Below are 26883 nucleotides of genomic sequence, written 5' to 3' on the forward strand. Positions count from 1 at the left end.
TTGTTGACAAATGTAACCTTGCAAAGCAGATGGATTGGCCAGATCCCATGTCTATCATTGGGCAGATCCATCTTCCAGAGCTGCAGTCTGAAACTGTTGTGCCAGGTCTGAAAATGGATCTAACCAATCAGCGTCATTTCAGGAGAATGAGGCACTAGCTACAGGCAGGGTTTAGTTGTACTGGGAGAGGGTAGCAACGGTTGCCGTCGGTGTAGTATGTAGCTATAGTACAGTGGCAGTTTTATCAGCATTTCTTCATCAAAACAAAAGCAGGGAAGAGATGTTTGTGCACTTCTCTTGACTGGCATTGGCATGAGGTTTATCCACGTACAAGCTCCACTGTTCATAAACTATGGCAGCACCTATCTGTCAAGCTCAGGCTACTACTGGAGCTGCAAATGCCTGACTATGTGTTTTTGTCTTGTTGCTCTGATTGGCCCATAATAAATGTGACAGACTGAAAGAATGTTTACCTCCCATACAAATGAATGAGAAATATCTCATACAATGAATATAAGAAAAAGTCTATCTGGTGTCAGGTTATGACATTTTATCAGTCTGTTCAACATCTGGGCCAATATTTCACATTTGGGGAATTTTTCTGTATTGACATTTCATTTTACTTATGGCTGATACTTTGGCTCTGGCTCTGTTTTCATCCTTCCTTTAGCCCAGCCATATTCATCTTTAGTTATTAGTAATGAAGTAGTCTAGTTTTTAATAACAGACTTACATCTTTCTACCATCTATTTTTGTGTGAACGTAACACTGAAACATCCTTCCAAACAGCTGTTAAAGGGATATTTCAGTATTTTTGAAGTTGAGTCTTATGAGCTACGTAGCAGAAGTAATTGCATTAGCCTCCCTTGATTTCAGTGAGCGTTGCCCCTTTAAGAAGGACTCGCTGGTTGTCCTGGCAAGGAAGCTAGGTTATTCAGAGTAACAGATGGGTACAGTTTCTTTGCTGAATTTAGCGAGTATTTGGTAAAAAATGGGCCACAAAAAGATCTAGGCTCAAACATATCCACTATCAAAATTTTTGAAGCATTTTTTTTTACACCCAGAAAGCCTCTGTGTTTTCGTCGCCATTTTGTAATGCAGGAGCACGTAACCCGTAGCCAAAGCCTCTTTTGCAAAATAGTGACAAAAACACAGAAGCTTTCTGGGTAAAAAATAAAATCCTTACTTTCTTTTGATAGTGCGTATGTTTTAGCCAACATTGCTTTGTGGCTCATTTTAACCAAAAACTTGCACAATTCTGCAGAGAAACTGTACCCTACTTAATTTGAATCATGACACAGTATTTCTATTACTGGTTAATTGATAATAATTGTCCTCGCTGTATAGGACATCATGGCAATATTCATGTTTTTTGAACTGGAAATGTACCCAGTTTTCATTTTAAAGGGGCTGGTAGATTTTTTAATCCATCAGCCACAGTGGCAGGTAGGCAAAAAAGTAAATTTCCAACCCTGTTTGGAAGCCATAAAAGTGACTGAAAGTAACAAAAAAGAATTAACATCCTTAAAATAAAAGTCAGCGACTCTGTCAAATGAGCTGAGTCACCTCGAGGAAGCTCACTTACAAAGAAACTTGAAAGGACCATACTGATAGAGGCATTTCTCCACAGTGTTTTAACACATAAAAGCCTTGATGCTTACATAGCTGTCTACACTAACACCCTTTTGTTTAGTTTTTCATTGAAATGTCAAAATATGCACATGAGACTACAAAAGATGCAAAGAGGTACTCTGTTTTTAACACCACATCCAGTTCAGTCGCAGGGTCATGTTTTAAACTGTAGCACCAGTGTTTGCTAGCCTTTAGCCCAATGCAAATGAGACATTGCTGTGGAATATGCTGTTTTACACTTTACTATATACCTTCCAGACATCTAATTCTGACTTTTGAAGCTTTCTAAGCTTTTCATTCACAAAAAATGCACAACAAACTATACCACAGCAAAGAGAAGGTCAGTTATTAAGTGTCCCAAAAGATTTTTTTCTATATTGCAGTGAGCTCACTGTATGGTCCACAAAAGAGGAGTCATGAATTTCATTGCCCACAGAATTGACGCTTAATTCATCCTCAACGTTTTTTTAAAGCCATCCAGTGAAAGATGTGTTACATAGACATGCTAAGACCATCTTGAACATTGTCTCTTAACTTCTGCTGCACTGGGAAAAAAGGATCATTAAAAAATTAACAGACAAGAAGAACAGATTTTCTTGTCACCATTTGCCTACTGATTAAAGGCTGATATAACTACATGATGATGCATTTTGAGTGAACTATTCCATATTCATCAGCAGTGCTGGGGGTAATGCCTTACAAAGTAATACACTGGTGTTCTCAGATTACTTTTTGTTGCCTTTACCATCCTCGGACAGAGGATTGAGAAGTGGGTTTGCTCTATGGAGACTGAAAACACGTGGGTACACTCTGTTTATCCACAAATACGCTGCGCTACACCACTGACACAACCTACGTACGAAAAAGGACAATAAAGTAAAGCTGGGGGTAGCAGCAAGGGGTACAGAATGACTTTTTTAATGTAAATAAACACTCACACTTCCCTCTATGGGAGACTTTTGTGAAGGGAATGTTGCAGGTGTCACCTTGTCACGGACAAACTTCAAGTTAAGCACAACTCTCATTTCACATCGATAAAATGATGACCATTTATTCTCAGGAGGATTAATGTCTTGAAAAAGTTGAGCAAACTTTCAAGGTCTCTCAGTTTAATTAGAAATGTAATTAATGCCACACTAAAAACTGAGCCAAGTTGATTTTAGGACACTTGTATTCAGCTGTAGAAGCGTGTAAACACAGTATTTAATTACAGATATTATCACCTTATAAATTTGACTAGGTACACTTGGTGATAAACAATTCCCCAGTCGAACATGTTGCAGATATTGAGCAACAGCAGTATTTATTTGAGGTCAGGTGTTGAATATTTAATCTAATTTCAGCTCAGGTTTGGTTTCCAACCACTCCCAGGTGACTTCTTCATATTTTAACAGCTAAATGCTCCACTAGAATCCTCAAACAGTTCTTAAACTTGCTGTTTAGGTCAAGAAAGCAGTATACTTTGAGTTTGGGGCGAGTGTTTAGGATAAAAGCAACAAAGCAGCGGGACAAAAAAATGAGAATATACAGTGCTGTGGAGAAGTTTTTTCCCTCTTCCTCTTTTCTTAATTTTTTGAGTATTTGTCACACTTAAATGTTCCAGATCATCATACAAGTTTTAATATCAAGATGTTTTGGTGGGTTTTTTTTTGCAAATGTGAGACGAGTCTCTGTGTTCTTTTTGTTCAGCAGTGGTTTTGGCCTTGGAACTGTCCCATTGATGCTGATCTGCTTTTGGTGGGTCAGCCACTCCTGGGAAGGCTCACCACTGTTCTGGGTTTTCTCCATTTGTTCTTAATGGCTTTCACAACTGAAAAAGTCTATAGGCAATAATTGGAATCAGCTGGCCATCAACTGATCACAGCTGGGCGTATGACTTCCACTGAGGTCATTTTCACACCTGATAGTCTGGGGGACTCGGTTTGTTTTGGAACTGAAATTGCAACATCGTTGCGCTTTCCTATGGTTTGGTTGCATTCACATTACCCTTGGTCAAACTAACCAAACAGTACATTTCTGGCGCTGTCGTTAAAACGAAGAGTGGCTAAGAAGAAAAGGAGACGTAGAAGAAGACGAAACCTGAAGTCCATCTCCTTCCGTCTGTCTTTTTTTTTTTACACATAATGAAAAAACACTAAATTTACGCAGTCTTGGGATTTCTGCTTTTGCATTGGATCATTACGAGCAGCCAGCAAGGCGGCAAGCCGTTCAGCATGTCTTCTTTACATGGGACGAATGAGTCAGCAATGAAGAAAAAGGTGAGCCAACATGTAAGCGAGAGACTACTACTACTACTTTTTCAGATCTTTTTCAGGGATTTCTTGATTCGTCAGGTCTGGCAGTGATCAGGTCTGGGTGTGGCCACTGAAATTGAACCCAACTTTCCAAAAAATGGTGTTAACCTTGGGTGATTTAACAAGGGCAAGGTAGGTTTTGGATGGTGTTGTTCTCCTAACACTAATGATCTGAAACATGTTAGTATGAGAAGTAATCAAAATATAGGAAATCAGACAGTGGGGAAACACTCTTTCACAGCACTGTAGTTGAAAAAGTTCAAAAGAGCTGAAGAGATCTACAGAGTCTAAAGGTCTGCTCCCATCAAACATTGTCAGTTGATAAATCTGGCATATTAAATGACTCAGTACTGCTTTAGAATATTCTGAAAACATAATAAATGTATGACTTGTAAAAAAAAGTGTTGAAGAATGAAATGATGAATAAATGGTAGAACCGACAACCTGACAAGATGAAAATGCAGAGGAAAGGATATGACTGCAAAAAAAGGGAGATGCTTGGGCCAAATCAAGGCACTTAAGGAGAAAAATAGGTATCAATCCAAGCCCAAAAGTTCTTTGACAGGAAAAGCTGAATCACCTAATAGTCTAAACTGGGCCCTGAAGTTCTCTGCCTGAGGCTTCACAAAGTCTTCAAAAGAATCTGCAACAATGCTAGAGGCTGGAACTGTTTCAAATGTACCCCATAAATTGTAAAATCCATTCAACTCACAACATTTAGGTGGTTTTGTCTTCTTTTATAAGTAAAAAATGCAGTTGCTGCATTCAAGAAGTGACATTATTCGTTCATGCAAAAAAAAACCACACTAAAGCAGTTATTTTTCCTTTTTCATCCTGCCAGTTGTGAGTTGAGTGTGTTGCTCAAGGACACCTTTATGGTGGCTGTTAAGAGAAGCAGGAGTGCCACTCAAACGTTTTGATCAGCCAGCCAACCTGGGGATTCAAACTTTTGTCCTTGCTCTTCAAACTTGTTCTCCACCCTCTGGGAAAAATCAGTTTTAATTAAAAATCACTCCCAAAATTTCAGCAGGCTTCACTTTCCCGCACAGACAGCTCCGGTCATTATGGATCACATCAAAACGTGAATGCAGGCAGATGATGGTGTCTCTGAGCCGTTTCACCACTTTATCAGAGAGATGTTTGACAGCACGAGGAGCGCGTGCAGCTGCAGATCAGTTACCATGACAACAGTCTGGTGCGCTTCATCAATCTATATTATTTTAAGTTTGCTGTGCTATAAGGAGTTCAGGAACTCAGAAATAAAAGTCTCCCTGACCTTGAGTTTGCTTTAGAAGGTAAATAGTCTGGAGTCAGAGAGGTGGGATGAGGACCCGATGTTTTAGCTCCATGACTCAGCACCGTAATAACCTGGTGTATACCTGTTCACAAGGTGAATTATTGACCAAAGTATTGAAATTTTTTCGATCTTACTCCAGTGCTGGCCAGAGGCATCCCTCTAAGGCATCCGATGAGCCGTCCTAAATGTGAGGTGGAATGTGCTGCAAGAAAATCTGCCTTTTTATCAACATATTGACTAAAACATAAGGTGAAACTGACTCTTTACTAAAGAAATATAATTTTTTTTTTGTTTTTTTGTTTAATCTGTAATTAACTTTGGTGATATATTGCCAATATCCAGGCCTGCCCACAGAATTGGCTGGGCCACTGAAAACCTGAGAGCATGGGTCCTCCCCAGTTGCGATTTATTGATGATGTCATGCACGTGTGGTGGATCTAAATTGGTTTTTGCATCATGTTAGGGCTGACTAGTGTCAACTATAGGGTTCTGACATTGATATTATCAATTTGCAGTACTTTAAAACACTTTTACCCTCCATTATTGACACATCTTTTTGCCACTTTTAACCCATTTATGCTGTTTTTTGCCTTTTTCTCCCTATTTGCCATTTTTTCCCACTTTTTGCTCATTTTCACCCAATTGTGTGACTTTTCACCCAATTTGAAACACTTTTAAAAGAACAATTTTCCAGTTTTATCCCTTTGTTGTGTTTTTCACCCATTTCTGACACTTTCATTTATTTATTTATATTACAATTTTTTGCCCATTTATACAATTTTGCAATTTTTTGCCCACTTAAGCTTTATTTGCCACTTTTTTCTCCATTTTTTGAAACTTTTAACCCATTTTTGCTGCTTTTCATCCATTGTTGCCACACTTTTGCCCATTTTTTGTCCATTTTTGCCACTTTTTTTTCACTGTGTTCCCAGTTTTGACTATTGATGACACTTTTTTGCTGATTTTGACCATTTTGCCTCTTTTTTAATCAATTTTGCATTGTTTTTTGCAACTTTTTGCCCTATTTTACCACTTCTTTGTGCAACCTTGCCCAGTTTTTGGAGAAGTATCTGGCTGCAGACCTTGAGCAGACCTCTACACTGGGGTGATGATGGTTGCTGCTCTCAAACATAACGGATGAAAGAGAGGAGCACAGGAACACATATAAAAACTTTTTTAAAGCTTTTCTTTGTTTTCTTCTTTGTTTGTTGGTCTAACCAAAGTATTTAATCCATAAGAAAATGTAAAGGATTTGAAACGGAGTAACTCTTTTCCCCCATGAGGATTACAAGACATGAGACCATCATCTTTATGCTGAACACCCCAGTGTAGAGGTCTGCCGCTGAACACCCCAGTGTAGAGGTCTGCCGCTGAACACCCCAGTGTAGAGGTCTGCCGCTGAACACCCCAGTGTAGATGTCTGCTGCTGAACACCCCAGTGTAGAGGTCTGCCGCTGAACAGCCCAGTGTAGAGGTCTGCCGCTGAACAGCCCAGTGTAGAGGTCTGCTGCTGAACACCCCAGTGTAGAGGTCTCCTGCTCAACAGCCCAGTGTAGAGGTCTGCCGCTGAACAGCCCAGTGTAGAGGTCTGCCGCTGAACACCTCAGTGTAGAGGTCTGCTGCTGAACACCTCAGTGTAGAGGTCTCCTGCTGAACACCCCAGTGTAGAGGTCTGTGGCTGAACACCCCAGTGTAGAGGTCTGCTGCTGAACAGCCCAGTGTAGAGGTCTGCTACTAAACGGCCCAGTGTAGAGGTCTCCTGCTGAACACCCCAGTGTAGAGGTCTGCTGCTGAACGGCCCAGTGTAGAGGTCTGCTGCTGAACAGCCCAGTGTAGAGGTCTGCTGCTGAACACCCCAGTGTAGAGGTCTGCTGCTGAACACCCCAGTGTAGAGGTCTCCTGCTGAACACCCCAGTGTAGAGGTCTGCTGCTGAACACCCCAGTGTAGAGGTCTGCTGCTGAACAGCCCAGTGTAGAGGTCTGCTGCTGAACAGCCCAGTGTAGAGGTCTGCTGCTTAACGGCCCAGTGTAGAGGTCTGCTGCTGAATGCCCCACCATAGAGGTCTGCAACTGTTAGAGCATGTGGGCTTTAACAGGGAAAACAACAACAATCTAAGCTAAAATGGAACTCAAAACGAGCCTCTTTGACTCAAGTGATGATGACAGCTGCTTACTGTGGACATAGAGCCTCACAACTGTACTTAAGTTTGTATTTCCACGTTTATCATGTCTCAGGGTTTGTTGTTTCAGCCCCTAGGCCTTTTGATTCTTTTAAATGAACCACACCTGTCTGTGCATTTTTACCACCACGCCCTGATGAAGACCCTTTGAAGGTCAAAACCTGTGTTTTCTTCGATTTTGATGGATTTTTATTAGATATGCCTAGAGCAAATAAAGACTTTTTACTTGATTCAAGCGATTGTGCCTGTAGAGCACCCTAGGAGCTTATCAGTTGTTTGTTCTTTTTGTCAAACTTTGAGTGCTGCTGTCTTTCCCAGAACTCCATTGTAAAACAGTTTTTGTGTCTTAATGGGGATCCTTGTGGTTAAATGAAGATTAATGAAACCATTATTTCAATGTGTTTATGATGCACAAAAAGTACCCGATGTTAGAGCCCTGTACTGGGTTGGGTACCTACAGGTACCTGACGAGTTACCCACAAAAACGTTCAACTACAGGTTAACTATAAAATTACATAATTTTGCTGGCACAGGTAAAAATAACAGGATGGGATTTAGTTCCTTGAAGCATGGAGGTAATTTTGGGCACATTATTCGTCTGTGTTACCTCTTCATTAGCTCATTTAAGGACTAGGACTTGTATTTGGTAAGTGCACTTTAGGATCCAGAGGGTAGTACTCTCAAAGTGCCTTTGTCATGCACTGTTATAAGTTATGAGTTTTAAATCATTTCTTTTATGGTCTTTGGTTATACCATGTATAAGTTGGAAGTCGTTTTGACAGAAGCATCTGTTCATTGATATGAATGCATTTGTGAGTGTGTTTACAAGTGTGAGAGTAAGAAAAGGCACTGCTGCAGGCTTATTAACCACTGCTTATCTGTGTGCATGATGTGCACAAACCTGTGAATATCAGAGAATGTGTTGCACCCTTGTTGTTAGCACCCTACAAAAATAAACCATTTTAAACAAAAGTGAGTGGCTGTATCATACATTGTGTTTAAGCATGGCTGGGCCAGGTCATACTCTTTTTTTATGGATCAGGCTGCTTGATGCAGAAAACTGCATGTAACAGGTCATTTGTCAGTTCTAAGCTCTAAGGCTGAATCCCAGTTCTCCCCTTAACCCTCAATCTTAACCCTCAGTCTCAAAATGCACAAAGTGCGAGGGCTGTCCCAATTTCCCCAAGAGCTAAGTTGAGGGGCGAGTTTGAGGGCTTTACCTCCCTCATTTTGAGATGCTCCGGAGCTCCCTTGATATTGAGGATCACTCAAAGAAAGATGGCAGCAATGCGAGGAAGAGAACGAGGTACAAATGTAAATTTATTTGTTAACAGAGATCTAAAAATTACAAAAACCACTCCAATACCATAGTTTAATGTTATTTTATGGATTATTTGCCTTTTTGTAGCGTAACATTTACTTTTATTTTTACGATCGTATGCCGGTAACCGTGCCACCGTAGACAAGCCTACGAGTTACAACTGATGTTAGCTAACGGCCGTGTGATATGGTGACTTTCAGCTGAATATGTCCGTGGTTGTGGTGTTTCTACACGTTATTTGGTTGAATATTAACATGTTCTCGTTCTTCTTCTTCCTCTTAATTGACAGACTAAGCAGTTTTGGCACATTACTGCCCTCTACAGTTTGAAATCGTAACCACTACTAAGGGGTGTCCCATTTTTAAGTCACGAGATTGCCCTTACACTCGGTTTTGAGGGGCGGGTTAAGACTGAGGGTTGAGCTTGAGGGTAAGATTGAGAGTTAAGGAGAGAATTGGGATTCAGCCTAAGTGTGGGTTTGCAAAATTGGACCTAAGAAGGACTCTGCCCAATAGTGAATCCAGTTCCATTGGCTCTAATAAAACCTTAAATGCAGCATCACATGTTGGCTTGTATGCAGGTCAATGCGACTGATATCTTCCAAATAGTTCCACAAAGATCTGCTGGTTTAATGAAAATGATCATGTTACAATGACAAATGGCAACAATGTGGTGCTAGCAGAGATTTTAATACAAGTCAAAACTCTCTAAATGCCAACAGTCAATGTTTTTCACCAGTATTATGCATTTTTATCACACTGTTTTGGGAGGAAGTTAGCATTAGATACTAAAATATGCAAGTCTTGAAATAGGAATCAATATCAGAAAAGAAAACATCTCTAAGGACCAACCCTTATTAGTTTAATGAGACATCTAAAAGAACAAATGTTGAATTATGTATTGTCACATTACAAGTTTAATCTAGCCCAGTCTTAAAAACTATTTTGCATTCCCTCTCAGTGATCTGCATTTGAATTTGTCAAGAACACTTTGCAAGTGAAATAATACAGGGGTTGTTACACCTACTTCAAAATGACCATTATCAATATTTTCACATAAATGTCTTTGACTTTGACACTGAGATAAGGGTAAGGGCAGGGACAGCTCTTCAGGGAATAAAATTGGCCACAAAAAGCTCCCTTTCCAATGCACAGCTCTAGTTTTTAAAAGTCATTTAAAAGTCAACTACAGCTCAGTAAACAAAAAAAAGACTTTTATTTCATCAGGGACAGACCATCAGAAAGAATAATGCACCTCATTCTCAATTCCACCTTTAGCTCACACAACATACAAAGTCAGTCCTCCTTTGTGATGGTAACCAAAGCAAAGCAGATGGATTGACCAGATTCCATGAAAGCCATCAGGCAGATCCATCTTGCAAAGCTTCATGCCGATACACTCTAATCAGAGAATGACCTGACCAATCGGTGTCACTTGAGGAGAAAGAAGTCATAGGTTTGGGCGTGGTTTGGTTAAAGTAAGACGTTCTCTCTTCTCCAGACTAGTAAGACTAGTCACTCCACTGACAGCCAAGAATTGTGCATTGGCATGACAACGGCTGCCTGCCAAGCTCACATCAGTTTACTCCTCAGCAGTGGTGCACAGTGACTATATAGACTTTGTTTATTTTGCTCTGATTGGCTCCTAACAATGTGACCAAATATTTGTTCAATCATCAGCTAAATAGTTTATTTTTTAAAGGTTCTGCTATAACAGTCTCCACTCTTCTTGGAAGGTATTTTGTTGGGAATTTGTGTCCATTCATTCTGTAGAGCATTTATGAGATCAGGCACTGATGTTGGACAAGAAGGCACCATCATGGTTCATCCCAAAGGAGCTCGATGGGGTTGAGTTCAGCGCTCTGTGCAGGCAAATCAAGTCCTTCCACACCAAACTGATCCATCATGTCTTTATAGTTCCTGCTTTGTGCACTGGGGCACAGTTATGTTGGAATAGAAAAGGGCCTTCCGCAAACTGTTGCCACAAAGTTGGAAGCATAGCATTGTCCAAAATGTATTTGCCCAAATCCTGGAAAAATAGCCCTATATCATTCACCCTCCTCCTCCAAATTTCACAGTCAACACAATGCAGAGAAGCGTGCTCTTTCACTCCACAGAACACATTTCCACTGCTCCACAGTCCAGTGTTGCTGTGCTTTACACCACTTCATCTGACGCTTGGCATTGGACTTTTGCACTCAGTGAAGCTCTCACTGCATTTTTTTTTTTTTTTTGCCTACACTGGCCAGTGGAAGTTCAGAACTCTTCAGATGTGGAATCAGCAGAGCATTGGCAACTTTTACGCACCATGTGCCTTAGCAGCCGTTGACCCTGCTCTGTGATTTTACCAGGCAACAACCTCCGGTGCTGAAAAATGAAGCCAATGTGGAAGTGCAAAAAATTGCAATACAGCGCATGTCTACTTGAGGCTGGCTGCAATGATAACAGAAGTCACGTACACAACACCTGTTAAAAAGCTGTTTTTTTACACAAGAAATAAACTGGTTTACAGCCTGGTTCAAAACAACGACACGTGTGTCATTAGCAAATGTCTTCATGAGCAAACACTGTGTGGGGGTGAATTTTCTTCGTACCACAGTCGTTTCAATTATATTGAGGAAAAATCTCACTGCGTATTGATTGGCACAACTCATTTAACTGGCAGATAGCTGGACAGGCAGATGCTACCTATCTGTCACCCAGAAGGCCAGCACTAGTTAAGCTGCCACGGATTGGCTTCAAAAGCTGTTTGAGTCTGCCTATTGTAATCAAACGACTGACGTCACACAGGCTTTGTCCAAGTCTATGGATTTTACATGGTCTTCAGCGTTTTTTTTTAAGATTTATTTTTGGGCCTTTATTAGATAGAGGAGGACAGTGGGTAGAGCCAGAAACAGGGTCAAGAGTGGGGGAGAGACATGCAGTAAAGGGCCTCAGGCCGGATTCGAACCCAGGCCATCCGCGTACATGGGGAGCGCCTTTAACCACTAGGCCACCTGCTCCCCATGGTCTTCAGCTTTGTGGCTGAGTTGCTGTTGTTCCTAAACGCTTCCACTTTTCTAATAATATCACTCACAGTTGACTGTGAAATATGCTGCAAGGCTGAAATTTCATGACCCGTCTTATTGCAAAGATGGTATCCTATCAGAGTGCTGCGCTTTGAGTCACTGAACTCCTTAGAACAACCCATTTTTTTTCACAGATGTTTGCAAATGGAGACTGCATGGCTATGTGTGGCAATGGGTCTGTTGAAACACCTGAATTCAAAAATTAACAGGTGTGGCCAAAAACCTTTGTCCATATAGTGTATTTTATGCAATATGTGGCCATCTGTCTGGTGTGTCAGGTTAGTGCAGCAGTTCTCCAGCAGAAGGTGCCAAAAATCTCAAGGAGGACCCAAGGGTTTGTCAAAACTGGAATCATGATCCAGCATTTAATACATACTAAATACACAATACAAAGACAAACATGATTGGACCAGTTTTCTTGGGGTTTTGTTAATGAAAGGGTTAAAACTGACATTGATTTTTGACAGTAATTAATCTTTTTTTTTTTTTTTTTTTTTTGGTGTTGGGGGTCTAAGCTTTTCTCAGACCCAATTTGAGTGGCGCTCCAGGGAAAAAGGTTGAGAACTGCTGGGTTGGTGAAATGGGACTTTGTCCTCGTCTGTCCACAGCGCCTTGAGAGCAGCTTTCACCAACAGCAGCCAACAGCTCAGGTACGACCTTTAGGTGTCAGTCTCATCAGAGAGTCCTTCAGACTTGCTCAGGCTGTACACAAAATCAATATCACTAACAAAGAACAGAAAACACCAAATCTAATCTTTACATAGCTGGCCTGCGATAACAGAAAAGTGTTAGGGGTTTATTGTAGTGCTTTGTGCTGCATGGGGGAGCATGTCCCTGCTTTAAAATCACCTGGTAAAACAGCACAAAACCGTGTTAAAGACAAGGGTAGGTATGAGCAGCTCAGAATTCATAATGTTCTTTAAAGTTTGGTGGCACATTGTAGGCACTGTATATGTAATTAAACTTTTATATTGAATCAAGCTGTTGTTGTAAACATTTTAGCACCTCTTTAATTAATTCTCCACACTTTAAAAATGAGTTTATGCAGCACATGAGTCAACTGAGTGGACTTAGTGGCAGGGGGCCAGCGTTTTAAATGAACTCTAGCTCCGGCCAAGGAACATTCGAATATTCAGGAATATAATGCCAAAGAAACGTCTGAGTGCCTTAAGTCTTTGCCAGGCTTGAATAGAGTCTATGCAAAAGGTATTAATTTCTAAAAACTAAGCTGTGCAGTTACTGAAGAATATGGGGATTTAATAAATTCACTTTAGAATTATGTTTTACAAAGTAAGAAGATTAGTTGGTAAAAATGGCCCTTTTATTATTAGCATGGAGTAAATTTATGGATGCATGCTATTCTGTATGATAGCAGCTGCTGTCATTAGTTAGGCTGACGCCCTCCACTCAACTACAACATCATTGGTGGGATATTGGAGCAGTGACAAAGAGAGAGAGGAAGAGATGGAGAGAGACGTGGGGAGATGACACAGTGATGCAGATGAATCTGATGTTATTTTACCAGAATAACATCACCAGACCAGAAGGTTGTGGGTTTGTTCTCCTGCTCCTGCAGTCACATGTCAGTGTTCCTGGGAAAGACCCTTGACCTCATTTGGCCCCGACTCCTGAGTCAAAGGTGCATGAATCTGAATGAATGCATATGAATGAGATTAGCTACAGTGCCTAAACAATTTTTCACCCCCTTGGACATTTTACGCTTCTATGGATTTTACAACTCAAGCATGGTCAATATAATTTGGTTTCTTTGACAAAAAAGGTTACAAAAGATCTTCTTTAAAGGGGACATATCTTACCCTTTCAAGACAATTCTGTATTAATCTTAACCTGACACGCCAGATGGATAGAAAACCCTTTAATACTAAGCGTTTGGGAAAGGGCAGATGATTTGAAAGAAACTCGGAGTGTGATTGAATGAATATTCTGTCTGTCATATCTTTACGGGCCAATCAGAGCAACAAAACACGTGACGTAGCCGCTATTGAGGTGCGCAGCGCAAAACCTGGCAACCTAGAACATGTCAGTACACGACTTTTGTCGTTTTTGAAAAGAAAACAACTCACTGCAGTTCTTTGTTCTTCTTTTAATGAAGAAATGTCATCAAGTTCTAATAAAACTGGTGCTTGAGCAACATCCACGCCAAGCTCTTCCACCGTAATTGCAACGGCCTCTTGGTGCTGCCTGCATATGTCACGACTCCGCTGCGCCCGAAAGTACTGCCCCTCGTCGCCGATTGGTCCTGTCACTTTCTAACCGGGCTAAAAGGGTTTAGATGGGAGCTTTGCAAGATGGATTCGCCAGTGAAAAATAAGGAAATGTGCATATCTATCTGCTTTGAAAGGTTATATTGGTCTCAGAGGCCCCAAAACATGCCTGTGAAGTTTGTTGCTCAAAAAACACTCCAGTATAGAATTATTGCATGTCTAAAAACCCCTTAGCCCTGCTCAGAACGAGCTGTTTCTGTGACTGTGGCTTTAAATGCTACTGAGCTGTCTGACTCCGCCCCTGACCACACCCCTCTCAGGAAATGGATGTAGCACTCCTGATGTTACAATGTTACAGATTCTTTTATCCAAAGATAAGGACCTGACTGGGATTTGAACCATCAATCTCCCAGACAAAAGTCAGCAGTTTGCCAATTTGGCAAACAATAAACGTGCGGATTCATACCGGTGCATAGAAACTTGTGCACCATGGCCTGGCACAAGGGCTGGCACAGCTCTGTATGGCACTGTGGTCTTCTGTAAAGGCCAGCTGTTAAACATGCATCACTGGCTGTACTGTGATCCACAGCAACATGAGCTTAAAAGTACTTAAATTCTTCTTTCTGAATGTAGATCAATGACAAAAATCATGAAGTCTTTTAACGCGCAGCATCCTGCTGCAGCAGCAACAGCAGGCACAATTAAAACCATCGCATAGTTTTCAAAATGTTCAAACTGCTTTTTATGTTGAAAAGATGAAGGTAATCTGTGCTGATTGGTTATTTTAGGCACTGAAGTAGTCCCTAACGTTTTTATAAGCTTCCTTTAAAGTGAACTCATGGCAGGACGGAGCTCGGCAAGTTTGCACTATGAAGAAATAATATTAAAGGCCAATCTTTTATCTGTTTAAAATCACACTGGATATTACTAAACATTCCCATCCCTATATGTTTTGTTAACTGAAGCATTTTGATAAAGGATTAAATGAAACTCTGTGGAGACACAGGAGGGAGGGTAAATACCATATGCCCTGGTAAAACATTATAACTATATATAAAAGTGAATACCCCCCAATCCTTAGGTGTGGATTGGTCTTAATCAGGCTTACATATTTTTAAACCTGATGAACACATGTGCTATATTCCTTCCATTTATTGATAAGACTACAAACACCAACTGGTTGGACAAAGCTTTACATAATAGAAAACATATTTTCTCTTCTGCTGACCTGCTTCGGCATGAGTTTGCAATAGTTACAGGAAGGGTTTTCATTGTACTGTAAACTGGTATGTACAATGGCTACCACCGGTATGGTGACAAACTTGGATGCACATTTAGTAGAGCAGCAGTTTTACCAGAACTGGCCCACAGTTCTTTATTAAAACAAGAGCAAAGAGCCACACCAAAAGCTTCTCTTAGCAAAGATGTTTTTACACTTCTCCTGAACAGCCTAGGCATGAGTTTATCCACTCACAAGCTCCACCGTTCATAAACAGCAGGACCTGCCAGTCAAGCTCAAGTTATAACTGTAGCTGCTGCACATGCCTGACTGACTGTCCTGTCGCTCTGATTGGCCCGTAATGATTGTGACAGACAGAATGTTTGTCCAAAAGTCCTGCCCTTCTCTTTGTATGGGAGGTTTCCCAGATGATATAATATCGTTATTTTAAAAAAAAAAACAGTGGGAGCTGCAAGCACTCACTTACTTTAGTTGCTTCACATCTGTGAGATGTTCTCCCAAACTTTGCATTAAAGCGTGGTGAAGGTACAGGTCACAACTTGTCCACGAGAGCGTTTTGGAGTTGTTGGATTGTGTATTTGATGAGTTTGATGAGGGAAAGCTGGAATACCGTCTGCTTACATTGAGTTGGCACAGCAGGTCCGAACTCAGCAGCGCCGATCTAAAAGTAGCTTGCCGAGACAACTGAAGGTAACGAACCTATTACTAAGACTATAGGAATTATGGCAATGGGCGAGTTTGCCAAAATGTTGAAGTATCCCTTTAAGTCCCATTAGATGAAAATATTGATCCAATGTCGAAATCTGTGTTTGACATCAGCAGAACCGACATTAATTAGCTCACTTAGCTGAAAGACAATGATGAGTTGCTTAAGGTCAGCTCAGAAAAAGAGGCAAATGTGAGTATGTCATGCCAAATGTCAAATGCGTAGTGTGAGAATCTATTTCAGTGACTACTACAATCACATTGTAAACATTGTTAGCTTCAGTGTAATTAAACATCATGGACTTACTCAAATCAAATCAAATTTAATAATGTAATCATTATCTTTTTAAATTATTTAATTATTCATTTAAAAACAAGAGATTCAACTTTGACTTGCAATAAGTGACTTATCTCTGCCTTTAAACAAACATGGTGGAGCCTGGCAGCTCTGCTCCACTGAAGGCACTGCCAAACTTAAAAGAGGATATGTGACTGCGTTTTGGATTGAAAAACTATAAAGACAGAGGATGAGAGAAAGGCCATATGTAAGATGTGCCACATGGAGGTAAAATAGTATTGTAAATACTGCTAGTTTTGGGTCAATTTTTAATACATACCCTGATCTTTCAAATGTTGTGCCTGAGTGGAACATTTTTTACTATTCCCAGCTTAAGTCCTCTGAGAATCTCTTAAATGGGGAAGCAAAATAGGTTTTAACTAAAACATCCTCCCATGAATTGATAGCGAATCGAATCAAATGAAATTAAATTGTCAATCGAATTGATTCGGGCAATCAGTAATAATACCCAGCCCTAGAACTGTTCTGTCCTTACAAAAATAAAACTAATGAAAATTGTGTTGTTTAACCTCCTAAGACTCTTCATGTACATATGAGGACATTATATTCCACTGTCAACAACATTTTAAAAGTAATACGTTTAGTCTAATGAAGGGGTAAGAAAGCAGCTATTTGTTTTATTTATCAATAAATTGAAAAAATATATACGTAAAAGTTTAGTCAGCTGATATATCGGTTTTCAGAATTTTTATTCCCTAATATCGATATCAGCAGTAGGGCCCTGATCTGTACTGCTAATTACTGAATTTATGACACTTTTAAGGTGAATTTAAGACATTTTCTCCTTACTACCTACTGATTTCAGCCACCAGTACCTGCTTTTCTGCCACTCAGTGGCTGGAACTACAGACTCACACTGACTGTGACGTCACATTTTTATCATACAACTACTGATCATATACAGTATCCTGAGAACTGTCTATTATTTACCTCAGCTCTTGAGGTATTGCAGTGCAGCTCCAGTTTCACTAAAGGGGTAATAACACTGCAAGTCTTTCAGTCTTGTCCGTGAGTCTGAATCAAAGGCTACACTATTAAAAGCATTGTAACTCTATAGCAGCACACTCAGACCTGTTATAGTCCAGCTGGCTGACTTTGCACATGCTCAGAAAAGTTTCAGCTCCAGGGAAACACAAGTCAGCAGGATAAATGACTTTGGCAAAGAGATTCATTACTTTGCATTTATAATTGACTATAATAGAATATGCAGCTAAACAAAAGTGAGGAAAACATTCTCCCCTTTTTCTCCTACATATGTTTGACAACGCACAGCCATTAATTCTACTCCGGGTGTTATTTGTCTTAGTTGAAGCTCAGCTTATGTTAGTGGGAATGTCCTTTATAAACACCCTATATTTGAGCACCAGTCGATATCTTTTTACCTTTTCTTTATCCCTCATGGACCCTTTCCCAAGGATGGACATCTTCACTCCTGTTTCCTCTTGTAATCGTTTCATGGAATTTCCCCGTGGTCCCAGCAGCTTCCCGACAAAATTAAACTGTGACACAGGAGGAAAAAAAGCAATCAGACATCTTATCAATGCTTCTAACATTTGTGAAGAGAAAATTACAGCAAAGAAAAAAATGAAAGAAAGAAAAATGTTTCAGAGGCACTCCTGTGTAGCAGGAATCTGATCCCTTTGGAGAAAAGGTTAACCATAGACGCTGCTTGTTGGCCATTAGTCATGTAATATCAATATAATCTCACATTCCATTCACCATTCATCATGTCACAAAAAGCTGTAATGTAGCCTGTAATAAATCAATATAATTGCGCTCTGTACGTAGCACATTAAAGGTGAAGGCGACTCTCATCTGCAGTCTGGCCTAACGTGCAACCATCCATTTGCTTGAACTGTGCCCTCGCCAGTCATGGATCTTATTGGCGTTTCAAGTCATACGTGTCGTGATGAAAGAAGAAAAAAAAAAGGAAAGGGAACATGGGCTCAAACCAATAACGTTCCTGAGTCTGTTCCAGAGGTCAGCACTGAGATAAAGTCAGAAATAATGAGTTTCTTCCCAGTGGGAAATTAAGTAATACTATCCTGATGACAAACTATCAGATTCAAGCCTCGGGGCTCTGACTATCATTTCCCTCTTGCTGTGCACCAGCTAGTACTCATTTTGAGGAGAGTAGCTGAGGTTTGTAGCAGACAAAACACTGCTGAGATTAGTGATGATTAATCAGAGCACTAAAACTAGATATAACTATTAAAATCGGTGGCTTTTGAGGAAAATATGAGCACAAGATAGGGCTGCATGATTTTCACCCAAAATATAAACACAATAAGTTGGATCATTATTTATATCCAGACTATTAATTACAGAGGCCTGGAAGTGCAAAACAAAATTTAAAAATTGCTGGACACACTTAGACAAAGCTTAAAACAAATTTACATTAACCAAAACATTTATGCATTTCATAAAACAAATTTTAAAAAACAGTTTTTCAAATGACTAAACACATTTACATTTTACAAAACAAACTAAAACTTCATAAAGTCCAACACAAAATTACAAAGTCTGACAAACTGTTTCAAAAAATAAATGTACAAAGTCTGATACAAAATGAGAAATGTGAAACACCTCTACAAATGAAAAGACACATTTACTTAAAAACCCTCACAAAATCCAACATAAAGTTATAAATGTGAAACACTTACAAAAAACTCAAAAATATTTACAAAATTTACAAAGTCTAACTCAAAAATTACAAATGTGAAACATTTACAAATACAAAACACATTTATATTAAAAAACAAACTTTCACATTCTAATCCAAAATCACAAATGTGAAGCACTTTACAAAAAACTTGAAACAAATTTACAAAGTCTGATATAAAATTACAAATCTGAAAAAAAAAAAACTTTAAAGTATTTAAAACTAGGAAAGCACTTGAAGAGCGCAGACCTCCGCCATTAGCCATATCCCCCAATAATACAGAATCCTTTAAAAAATTCCTGAATCCAGACAGTGATCCGGATCACTCCCAAAATCTAATCAGTTCTTCCTTATGCCATTTCCTGAAAATTTCATCAAAATCTGTCCATAACTTTTTATGTTGCTAACAAACTAAAAAACTAACACACTAACAAACCCTGCCGATCACATTACCTCCTTGGTGGAGGTAAAAATTACAAAGTCTAACACAAAATTACAAATGTGAAATACTTTTACAAATGACAAAACACATTTACTTTAAAAAACAAACTTTAAAAGTCTCATTTAAAATTACAAATGTGAAACACTTTCACAACAACTGTGAAACATATTTACAAAGTCTGATACAAAATACAAATAAGAAATTTTTTTTACAAAACTTTAAACACATTTTTAAAGTCTGATATAAAATTACAAATGTGAAACTTTTTTTCAAAACTTGAAACAAATGAACAAAGTCTGATACAACATAACAACTGTTAAACACTTAACAAAAACATAGATATATATAATTCAAGAAACACATTTTATATTGAAAACACACTATTACAAACGGCAGAAATAATTTACGTTTTACAAAACAAATTAACAAAACAGAAAACACTTTAACATCTTCTGAAACAAATTTCAAACAGTGGTTGTTTATAGAAAGGAAATGTATCAAATTCTAGAAGTAACCCAATTACCAGGTTTTGTAAGTCTTTCAAACTTTGCAATTTTGTGTTGAACCTTTTGTAATGATTTTTTTTTTGTTTTAAAATGTAGATTTTTGTCATTTGTAGAAGTGTTTTGTTATTTTGTATTGCACTTTCAGGCCACTGTTATTAATCAGTTGTTGAATATACATATTTTTTGAGTCTAAGGGTTAACTTTATAATGCTGAGTCTGAAAACATATTTATCCTCCTACCTACCAATTACCATGGCTGGACTGGGACAACAAAAAACTGCCCTGGGATTTTTTTGGCTCCCACTGGCTCCTCACAATTAGTCAAACATGACCCAGCAGCTGCCCCTAAATACGCCCACTGTTCCTCTGTGTCACTCTTGGCCAGCTCCCTCGTGGATAAAGGTTCCTGTGGAGTACCTAATATCTACACTAGAACAGAAAATGTACGAAGTGGTTATCATAGAACAAGCTCGGGTGTTCAGTTTGATCCTCATCTAAGAATGGATCTTATTTATGCTTAATATGACAGCTTTAGAAGAGAGGGGTGCTTTCACACCTGACCTGATTGGTTTGGTTAAAATTAACTTGATTCTGTTTGTTGATTCGCAGTGGTTTGTTTGCACTGGTTTGAAAGCTGTCAAACCCTGGTATGGACCTAGACCACTTGAGAAGGTGGGCCTTAGTCCGCTTTCATTTAGACTCAGATGGTTTGCCAGGAAGCATTGAATTTCTTTGGGTTAAACCAGTTGTTGAGAGGAATACGTGTGAAAAACCACAGGAAAGTTCTTCTGAAACAACGGCACAGGTGTCTTTTTTTCTTCCTGTCTTCGGGCTGCTTTCTGTTTGAGAACTATTACAAAGGTAATGAACATCCAGAGTTTCCCAAACACGGACTCAACCTGGGCATCATTCCCAGCTACACTTATTAACAGTCATTTAATTATTTATTTTTGGAGGAAAAACACAATCCAAGATCAATTAATAAACACACTCTCTCTGCTGTGACAGACACACATTGAGCTGTGGAGCATGCCAAATCTTGGTCCAAAGGGGGGGCACTGGACTTAGTTGAGGTTCTTGAAGACGTTTTGCATATTTGTCATCCTTAAATGTTTCAGATAATTAAACAAATTTTAAAATAGACAAAGATAGACCTGCTTTTGGCCCACTCGCCTTTACAGAATTGTTTTAATTCAGCCACATTGGAGGGTTATCAAACATGACCGGCCTGTTTAAGGCAGCATCAGATTTAAGTCTGGATATTCCAAATCAGGCCATTCTTAAGCCATTCAGAGGTGGACTTGCTGGTTTGTTTCAGATCATTGTCCAGCTACATAACACAAGTAAGCTTGAGATTGAGGTCATGAACTGATGGATGGACATTCTTCTTTAGGTAGGTTTTCTGATAGAGAGCAGAATTCATGCTTCCATCAATTGCAGGTCCTGAAGCAGCAAAGCAGGCCCAGACCGTCACCCTATCACCACCTTGTTTGACTGTTGGTGTGATGTTCTCTTTATGAAATATGTTTGTTTTACTCTGAATGTAATGGGATGCACACCCTCCAAAAAGTTAAACTTTTGTCTGGCCAGTCTGCAGAATATTTTCCCAACAGTCTTTAGGATCATGAAGATGTTGTTTTGGAAAATGTGAGACAAGCCCATGCGTTCTTTTTGGTCAGCAGTGATTTCTGTTGAACTCTCCCATGGATGCCATTTTTCCCAGTGTATTGTCCGGTCATGAACGCTGCTGACTTTAACTGAATGAAGTGAGACCTGCAGGTCTTTAGAAGTTTTTCTGGGTTCTTTTATGCTATCCTTGATAGGTGCTCTTGGAGTCATTTTGGTTGGCCTGCCACTCCTGGTAAGGTTTACCACTGTTCCAAGTTTTCTCCATTTATGGATAATGGCTATCATCATGGCTTGCTGGAGTCCCAAAGCCTTAGAAATGACTTTGTAACCCTTTTCAAGACTGAAAGATTCAGGGACTTTGTGGTCGTCTGTTCTTGAATTTCTTTAGATTTTAAGGAAAAATGTGCCAAAAACACAATAATGACTGTATCCAAAATGTTTGAAGCGTTTTATTTTTGAACCAGAAAGCCTCTACGAGGCTATTCTGTAAAGCTTTGGCTACGTGCTCTTCTGCCTCAATGTATTTAAAGATCTGTTTGGGTCTGCAGGCTTTGTCAAAGGAAATAAGTAAGCTAAAACAACACTTTCATGAGCTTTTCAACTCAAGTGATAATGATGTGGCATTTAGTGTGGATGCGAGGGGGTACTTCAGTGTACTTGTAGAAAATTCTACAAATGGAGACTTAGTGGAAAGAAAGAGGGAAGTGAAACTTTATTGGAGTCTAGTTAGCAGGAGAGACCTGACTTACAGTGCTTAATAAATTCAATGTGGACTCTTTCATTTTCAGTGAGCTCTCCAAGTTTTATCATTTTGAACAGGAATGAGGAATTTCAAACTGAATTCACCCAAATTTGAGCCGGCTCACTGGGTTCTCTGAGAAGTCAGAAATGAATCAAGCATAACATTCAACACTAAAACTACTATAATTTGACATATTAATCAAGAAATAATAATGTGCTTTACTATTTTTAAATTTTTTTTGTAAATCAGTAAATTTGAAAATTCAAGGATAACAATAATAATTATATTTTAGCATTAAAAACATCATTTCAGTTAAAGAGCTTCTACATATTGGTGTATTAACCATTGCAGAAACATAAAAAATGATTTTGGTAATTACCAGTGCTGTCAATTTAGGGCAGCTGTGGCATAAACCTTACTTTGGGTGGTGGTCTAATAAATTTGTTAAGCACTGTACCTACTGGCATGAGTGTGCAAACTTCAAGCCCATGCCCACAAGAGCTGCTGTCATTAGTGGGACTTGGTTAAAACACTTCTTTGGGACATTTCTGATCAGAGGATAGCGGCTCTCTGATGCCTGCAGCCTGCATCACCCTCCACCCAGAGTTCCCTGCCTTACCGCCGTCAACTTTCTGAAGATATATTTGGTAAACCAGAAGAGCTGAATGGAAATTTGTCATCCAGGTAAGTTTATGGCTGTCACTTTATTCCTCTATTGACTGATAACTGGACAAACTACCATCAGCACAGTTTGTTTACCTTCTGAAAATGTTGTAAGCTGTTGAAGTGGGGAACTGAGCTGAAACAACTAGATTTGAAAGAGTATGAAGCTTAATTGCATTGCAAAACAGTGCCAAACATAGAGACTTTCTGGGCAAAAATACCTTCAAAAATTGTCAATGTAGCATACAATTGAGCCAGCACTGCTTTCTGGCCCAAAACTCGCTAATTTAGGCAGAGAAACTCTCCTCATCTGCTACGCTTTTAAGCCTAGCTTCTTCAAGTGCGTCCTGTTTGAAAGAGCAATGCCCACTGAAATCACTGGAGGCTAATGCCACAACTGTCACCAAGTACCTTATACAACCCAACTTCAAAAATACAGAAATATCCCTTTCACACTGATGCTTAATCAATATCCTTATTTAAATCAAAATATTCAAGTTACATAAAAAATTACTCCCAGTCCAATGCCCCCAAAAATTCAACTATTCGTGCCAAAATTGTTTACCAGGCTGTAGTCATGTTTATTTCTAGTGTGCAAATCTGCATTTCAACATGGGTGTGTATGTGACTTTCAGTGCTTCTGCAGTCAGCCTCTAGTGGACACTATAGGAACTGCAGTTTTTTGCACTTCTGTACTGGCTTCATTTTTCAACACTGGACTTGCTGCTTGGGTGAGTCCTGGCTATCACTTGATCTGCCCCAGCAGAGCAGAAATGCTGACTGCTTATTTCAGTATTCAGATAAAGGCCGCTGCAGGCCAATTAAAAAGGGACCATGGGCTGAAGTTAGCCCACAAGCCATGGTTTGGAAACTCTTTAATAAGAGAGTAGCTATAGAGATAATATATAAACTGGCATGATAAAAATAGGCCTAAGTATTTCTTAAAATGTTTTAATTTGACAACTGCATGAAGTTTTTGAAGGGCACAGCGCTCATTTTAAATGTGAACTGTCACCACCAATCACGTTTCTTTGATCACGGCCAAAGTAGTAATGATGATAAAAATGTGATTAACTGTGCCACTCTATATTAATCTGAAAACCAGACACAAAGACTCTAACTTTCACTACTTGGATAAAAACAACCTCATCTTCTCAGGTATTTTTTAAACGCTGATACACAGTTCAACCTTCAAATGTTTGCAGTTGGATGAGATGATAAGAGACCCCCTCCAGGGCTGAACAGGTGGTCAGACGCCCACCACACCACACTCAGGCCAACCCTAAAATGATATTAACCTTCCCACAAAGCAACCTCTCCCACTGTGGATGAGCGGCTAATAACTTCCCTGCCAGCTGTGTGGCTGCTGCGTCTCAACTCTTGACAAGTGCACACTCAGCTCGTTTCATGAACATCATTAACATCATGAGTGAGCGCTTACATCTCAGGTTAGGGAAGCGCCAGGGGACATCGTGAGGAAAAGAGACGGAGAAAAAAAAAGCGCATCCCTGCTGTCCTTGCCTGTCCTCTGATCTGAATGATTAAGGCACCTTTGTGGATCCTTTCTTCACACACCTCGCTGTGACAGGACTCTCCTATAGCTGGCAGGGAGCTGGAGAGCAGATGGCGGTTGCAGATACGTTGAGAACACACTCGCTGGGCGGTAGAAGAAGAGTGGCCTGTTTTCATTAAGCTAATGAATGTCGGGAGCCACTCTGTAGCTCCACGGCGGGCAATTTGGGCTTTAGAAAAGGGGCATGCTTCGGTGTTAAATGAGGTCTGAAATGATGCAATGTGCCCCCTGTAGTCTCAACACTGATAACTATGCAGATATTAGATGAAGGGATGTTGGGGACATTTTCAACACTGAGCAAATATTCAAAGATAAATTGACGAGGGATCTCTATGTTTGGACTTCACAGAGAGACTATATGAGGGGCAAACTGAAACTAAGAGCTTCTGTGCGGGATTTAGAGTAAATTAATTCCTCTAAAGTTCTGTGCTGTGTACTCTTCAGGACTAAAAGGCTTAAAACACAAGTTTGAGTCTGCACAACCTGCCAATGTAGCTCAGCAAAGCCTCTTTTACAATAAACTACATTTGGAAGGTATTTTCTGTATTTGCAATGTCTTTTGTTATGCTGCAATTGTGCTTTCAAATGTCCTATCTGAATTTACTTGGAATTTGAGCTACTTTACACATAAAAGTCTGTTTACAGGTCTTTCAGAGTATCACTGCATATATGAATAACTTGTATAAATCGTTTATGGCTCCATGGGAGGATGGGAGAAGTCTCACCCTTGCAGAAAACAAACATAAATTTAGCATGTATTCTAGCTAATGCACCAAGAACAGCATGTAAACCCCTCATTTGTAATGTGCACACATCAGACATATGACAGGAAATGTTAAACTCAATGCAAATGTCTCAGTAGGCCCATTTAAATCGTAATAAAAATGACCTCTTCTCTTGTTGTAACTGTTTGGCTCTACTTTTAAGCTTTGATTTATTTCTTGTTTTTCTTATATTCATCTACACCATGGGGCAGATCCACTAAGATTTTCTGCATCACTCTAATAGCGCCAAGGAGCAAACAGCTCCTCTTTTACACCTAATCCGCTTCAGAATTTGCACTAATAGCATGCATGTGCAAACGTGTTTTGCAACAAGCCAAGTGGCACATCAGCGGCTTTGCACTAATAGGTTGTTTCCACTGAGTGGTCCGGTTCAGTTCAGTACAGCACAGCAAGTTTTCTTCTGCATTTCCATATGTTGAAAGATGGGAAGGGTCCCAAAAAAACAGACCCGCACTGTCCCACTTTTTTAGCACCCTTCCGTACGGGTACCAGTCTTACCTATCCGTTCCGAAAAGGTGGAGCTACACAAAAATAGGGGATTGCACTGATGTTACTTTCAACACACGACATGACTGCTTAGCCAGACTGCAAAACCAAACTCAAAAGTCTGCTCTGTGTGGAGTGGGTAAAACAGAAAACAGACTAATATCTGCTTAGATTAGGGATATTTGGACTCAACAGACACCCATACTGTTTCCTAGTCTGTAGATATTGATATGTGGCCACAAATCCAGTGTCCTGACTTAAAAACACCTTTAAGGGAAAAAATAACTGAGACTCTTATACTGCAAGCAGAGCAGGCAAATTTTATTTTATAGACTGTGACCAAAGCAGTGTTACTTTTTCGAATAAAACTATGACTAAAAATGTTTGTCAACAGCGTTTTTTTCCATGACAAAAACTTGACTAACAAAAATAGACTTTTGAAGGCTAAAACTGACATACAGTTATTTTACTTTTCATCAAGATGACTAAAACTAGACTAAAATATAATTTAGTTTTCGTCAGACATCCAAAATCCATTATATTTCTCCACTGTGGGTAAATCTGTCAAAAACAATGCATCTGCCCCTCAGCTGTAGAAAGCAGGGACCCCAGGTTTGGCAGCGTGCATAGAATACAGTACCATGATATTACTTAACTTAAAGACCTTTAATCAAAAGACTAAGACTAGGATTAAAAACAGCAAACATCATAATGAACACTGGGCCAAATGTTTTATTTTTCAGAGTACAATTTATTTAATTTGAGTAAAATTTACTCAGGAAAATCTCTCTCTCACCTAGGGACTCCTGCAACCCTGAATTGGTTAAACTGATTAGAAAATGGATGGATAAAAAAGTGACAATAAAAGTACTAAATTAACATGAAGTTCTGGTAATTGAAAGGACAAATGAGAAAACTGTACAGAGGAATATGGTATTACTGTCAGCTAGATGAGCAAGCACAGCAAGCAGAGCACACACCTCTCCAGGCATGTCATTCATACCTTTATCAAAATGCTTCAGGGCTTAAAACTGGAAATTTATTAGGTGAAGTTTACAGGAATGCTCTGAGTGTTT

At 39.5% G+C, this 26883-nt stretch overlaps 1 protein-coding gene across 1 annotated transcript in view; it reads right to left on the reverse strand.

The window, feature by feature from the left end:
• The window catches only part of khdrbs2 (KH domain containing, RNA binding, signal transduction associated 2), a 194470-nt gene that overhangs the window by 102855 nt on the left and 64732 nt on the right, over positions 1-26883 (reverse strand). The window contains exon 3 of the mRNA XM_041789997.1: positions 17702-17818. Within this exon, the coding sequence (XP_041645931.1) occupies positions 17702-17818 (117 nt within the window). The remainder of the gene's footprint in view (positions 1-17701; positions 17819-26883) is intronic.

Source organism: Cheilinus undulatus, linkage group 6, assembly GCF_018320785.1.
Source record: "Cheilinus undulatus linkage group 6, ASM1832078v1, whole genome shotgun sequence".
Classification (NCBI taxonomy): Eukaryota; Metazoa; Chordata; class Actinopteri; order Labriformes; family Labridae; genus Cheilinus; species Cheilinus undulatus.